The sequence below is a fragment of the Arvicanthis niloticus genome, chromosome 24 (assembly GCF_011762505.2).
Source record: "Arvicanthis niloticus isolate mArvNil1 chromosome 24, mArvNil1.pat.X, whole genome shotgun sequence".
Taxonomy (NCBI): domain Eukaryota; kingdom Metazoa; phylum Chordata; class Mammalia; order Rodentia; family Muridae; genus Arvicanthis; species Arvicanthis niloticus.
Window position 1 is genome coordinate 14,720,398 of NC_133432.1, and position 4,249 is coordinate 14,724,646.

General features: G+C 54.5%; 1 protein-coding gene across 3 annotated transcripts in view; it reads left to right on the forward strand.

Annotated features, from left to right (window-relative positions):
• The window catches only part of Hip1r (huntingtin interacting protein 1 related), a 30,443-nt gene that overhangs the window by 25,151 nt on the left and 1,043 nt on the right, over positions 1 to 4,249 (forward strand). The window contains exons 24-32 of one of the 3 annotated variants that reach the window (XM_076922868.1): positions 46 to 104; positions 294 to 324; positions 403 to 465; positions 685 to 785; positions 892 to 997; positions 1,092 to 1,215; positions 1,299 to 1,360; positions 1,456 to 1,662; positions 1,767 to 2,510. In XM_076922868.1, coding sequence (XP_076778983.1) covers positions 46 to 104; positions 294 to 324; positions 403 to 465; positions 685 to 785; positions 892 to 997; positions 1,092 to 1,215; positions 1,299 to 1,360; positions 1,456 to 1,662; positions 1,767 to 1,811 — 798 coding nt within the window. In that variant the 3' untranslated portion in view covers positions 1,812 to 2,510. Of the gene's footprint in view, positions 1 to 45; positions 105 to 293; positions 325 to 402; positions 466 to 684; positions 786 to 891; positions 998 to 1,091; positions 1,216 to 1,298; positions 1,361 to 1,455; positions 1,663 to 1,766; positions 2,918 to 4,249 lie in introns of those variants that run through there. The other 2 variants (XM_076922870.1, XM_076922869.1) reach the window with 2 other exon arrangements.

Below are 4,249 nucleotides of genomic sequence, written 5' to 3' on the forward strand. Positions count from 1 at the left end.
TGTATTCCTGGAATCTGCTGGCTCATTGTCTGTCACTGGGTACAGGACATGATGAACCAGGCCCGCCACGAGAGCTCAGGAGTGAAACTGGCGGTGAATGAGAGGTGAGTGCAAACTTCCATCCCCAAAGCCCCAGCATGAAGCTGCTTCTGGATCCATGAGTTTCAACCCTCCTGACTGCTGAGCTGTCCAGAAAGGGGCTGGACATGAAACTGCATGTCCCCTGCCCTGGCGTGGCCAAGCCTTACAAGGCCACACTACAGAGCTGTGTTCTTTCTTCTGCTTCTCCCCAGGATCCTCAACTCCTGCACAGACCTGATGAAGGTGAGTGCGTGAGTGAGTGACTGCGGGGCGGTTGTGTCAGGACCACTCAGAAAATCACACCCATCTTGGTCTTGGCAGGCCATCCGGCTCCTGGTGATGACTTCCACCAGCCTGCAGAAGGAAATTGTAGACAGCGGCAGGGTAAGCTAAAGGGGCTGTGGTCTGGCAGCCTTTCTGGCTGTGTCAGAAAGAGAAATAAACTCTGAGCCCCTGACCTCTTTGTGCATAACATCCCCCATACAGGGTCTGTTGCCACAGCTAAAAGTCCCCACACCTCAGGGAGGTCTCAGGGATATGCCTCTGCACTTTCCAAAATGTCCTTGATTGGACCATCCTGTCTTGTCCTCCCATTGCCACTAGGGGGCAGCAACGCAGCAGGAATTTTATGCCAAGAATTCACGGTGGACTGAAGGCCTCATCTCAGCCTCTAAGGCAGTGGGCTGGGGAGCCACACAGCTGGTGTATGTCAACCCAGGTGTGGGTGGGGTGGGCAAGGTGCTCAGGTTGGGTGTGGGGGCTTGTCATACTGTTCATGATGCAGAAACCCACTCTTGATTGGCCCCTCAGGGAGTCAGCTGACAAGGTTGTGCTTCACATGGGCAAATATGAGGAGCTCATCGTCTGTTCCCATGAGATCGCAGCCAGCACTGCCCAGCTGGTGGCAGCCTCGAAGGTAAGGCTGTGCTGACCTCTGCCGCCCCAGGTTTGACCTGTGCCAGGCCTGGGTGTGGGGGCCAACCAACCCATGCCTGCCCTGCTCCCTGCAGGTAAAAGCCAACAAGAACAGTCCTCACTTGAGCCGCCTGCAGGAGTGTTCCCGCACTGTCAATGAGAGGGCTGCCAATGTGGTGGCCTCCACCAAATCGGGCCAGGAGCAGATCGAGGACAGAGGCGAGCTCTTGGGTATTCAAAGGGGCTTCCCAGAGCTGGTGGGAGGGGTCACTCAGCTACTCACTTCTTCCCCCTGACCACAGACACCATGGATTTCTCTGGCCTGTCCCTCATCAAGCTGAAGAAGCAGGAGATGGAGACACAGGTTTGTACCCCTCATGCCCACAGCTGCCAGGGTCTGATCGCTGGGAAAGACCCTGGGACTCATGGGCAGTGCTGTGATGGCTATGTGGCCTGCAGGTGCGAGTCTTGGAGCTGGAGAAAACACTAGAGGCAGAGCGTGTGCGGCTCGGGGAGCTTCGGAGACAGCACTATGTGCTGGCTGGGGTGATGGGGACACCTGGCGAGGAAGAGCCCAGCAGACCCAGCCCAGCTCCCAGAAGTGGGGCCGCTAAGAAGCCACCCCTGGCTCAGAAACCCAGCATAGCCCCCAGGCCAGACAACCAGGTATCAGGCATTTGATGCTGGGTTAGGGAGGAGAGCTTGCCAGGGGTGCAGTCTGGGGCTACACTCGAATTGTACACTGAGCCCCTCATCTTTGACCCCTGCAGCTCGACAAAAAGGATGGTGTCTACCCAGCTCACCTTGTGAACTAGTAGGCCCCTAAGGTGTTCAGCGGGATGGCTGGTGGTCATGCCTGGGCTTCCTCTGGCTGTCTGGCAATGGTCAAGGAGCCTCTGAGAGGCCTCCAACTCCTGCACCTGGAGCCCATAGCAGTATCCCTAAGGCCCCAGCCGTCACCTGTCCAAGGGGCCTGCTCTCTGTGGAACAGTTCATCTGGATGTGAACCTATTTATCTTCAGTAGGAACTGCCCAGAGCAGCTGGGACCCAGCAGGCCTGAGCCACAAATCTGCAGCGAATATCTGGGATAGTTTGAATGTTGCGAGTTACTTCTTTTTCTTGCGTTTAGTCAGCACACTGGGAAAAAAAAGGCTACATAAGCCAGGAGCCTCCTTGCCTCTGGACTCAAAAGTCTGAGGCCATAAGTGAAAGAGGGTCCCTGCTGGCTATCAGGGATAAGCCATGTGACCCTTGAGCCAGGGAGAGCAAATAGGCTGGACAGTCATCATCTGGGGGCCTGGTGCTAGGGCATCCATGTGGGAGCCCCAGGAGACCGGGCTTTGTGTGGGAGCCTGGCAACAGGGTGGCCGGGGCTGCTGCAGGCCCTGGCTGTGGGCGGCCCTGCTCAGGTGCTGTCTCTACCCTTGACCTCAAAGCCACTCTTCCCCCTTGTAGTTTTCCATTCTCTTGGCCACTAGTACGGCTGTTCGTTGCCCACCTTGAAGGGTAGATTTCAGCCCTCAAAAAAGCTGGGGCCTTTCAGCCGGTCAGAAGCTATTTAAAAAAAAAAAAAAAAAAAAGCAGATCCCATAGCTCATGTTTCTTGGGGCTCAGGAATCTCTGCTGAAGCAGCCCAGCCTTGGAGACCTGGCCTTGCCTGCCCCTGGCAGTTTGAATAAATTTGTGTTTTTCAAGCCTGAGGGGGAGTGGCTGGGGTGGGGACTATCCAGGCCACCAATAAAGCCAGCAGCTGGACTGGGGACAAGTGCCCAGCTTCCCTCCAGCTGCCTGCCCTGCGCCCTGGGAAGACTACCAACTACGGGCCAAGGTCCGGGGCTTCGGGAGGAAGCCAACTCCTTTGCCCTGTGTCTAGCATTCCCTGTGTTGAGTTCCATTGGCAATAAACCCTGACTGTTGTTACCAGTGCCCTAGTGAGGGCCTCTGCCAGGCTTTTCATTTCTCCAGAGATGCACACTTGTCTGGCCCTGTGTAGGTGTCTGCAGTTGACACAAACCTGAGGACACAGCCTTGCTAGAGCAGCTGGCAGCTGTCATCAAGCACCAGTCTTTCTAGCCTGGCCATGACCCTACTCTTGTCCCCTCAAGGCTTCTCTGAGGCCCCTGCTGTTCCAGCCTGGAGCCCCTGTGGTCTTCCATGCATCATGTCTGGGACCGGGTGTTACAGTGGATAGTTTCCAGACTTGTAGTGTCTGAGCTGGTGGGTTAGGACCTTGACCTGCCTGCCACACACTCCATGCATGTTCTAGAGTTCTGCACTGCTCAACTTGCAGACCCAACAGAGGTGACTGGGGGCTCCTCATCCCCACTCAGCATTTATACGACACAGAATGGTGCATGCTCTTGGGACAGTCAAGTCCCCACTGTCAGGCCCTCCTCCTCCAGATGGAGCCAGCTTACCAGGGAGGCTGGGCAAGTGCTTTGCAAGCTGATCTCCAGCACAGGAGGTTAAATGGAGCCAGCTGCCAAGTCCAAATCATGTTTACAGAACTTCAGAAGACTTCTTAAGAGTGTTTTTACTTACAAACCAGAGAAAATTGGCACAAGCTAAGTAGTGGTCCAAGAGCCCATCTGACCTAGCATCCTAGGGGCTTAAACCTAGAATGGGAGACTAGTCACCTCAAGGGTCCTAGAGCAGAAGCCAGCCCCCACCCCCATCATCTACCATGTTTTCCTGGTTCCATTCATAAGTAAAAAAGACCCAAGTGGGAGAAAATGATCTGGTAGGTCTTGAGTTCATAAAGACTCATAATTCAGCCATTCAGCTGGGAAGTCCCAGGGAGCGGCCCTGATAAGGTCCATTTCTTGGTCAGAATTTAGTATTAGTTTGCTTTAAATAAACACTAAAAGTCCAACGTGCTCACCAGGAGGGGCTACAAGCTAGCCTGCGGTGAGAGAGATGATTGGGTCCTTTTCCAAGGTGAATTGATTTCTCAGGACAAGCCTCCCTCTTCCTAATATGACCTAATGCATCTCCTGTGTGTAGGCATAGGGCTGCATCAGAGGATGGGGCAGCTTGAATTGGGCTGCTCTTGGGTCAAGTCTATCAGAGGGGCCTTGTGGTTCAGAAACAGCTCAGCACAGAGCAACAGGTCACAGGATACACAACTCAGTCGGGGACAGCAGGCACATGAGATCAGAAACAGCTTAGGAGGGCAGAAGGCACACAATTAACTGTGATCAGACATTCCCAGGTAAAGCAGTGGCAGGATCAATGAAGAGAGACGCAACAAAC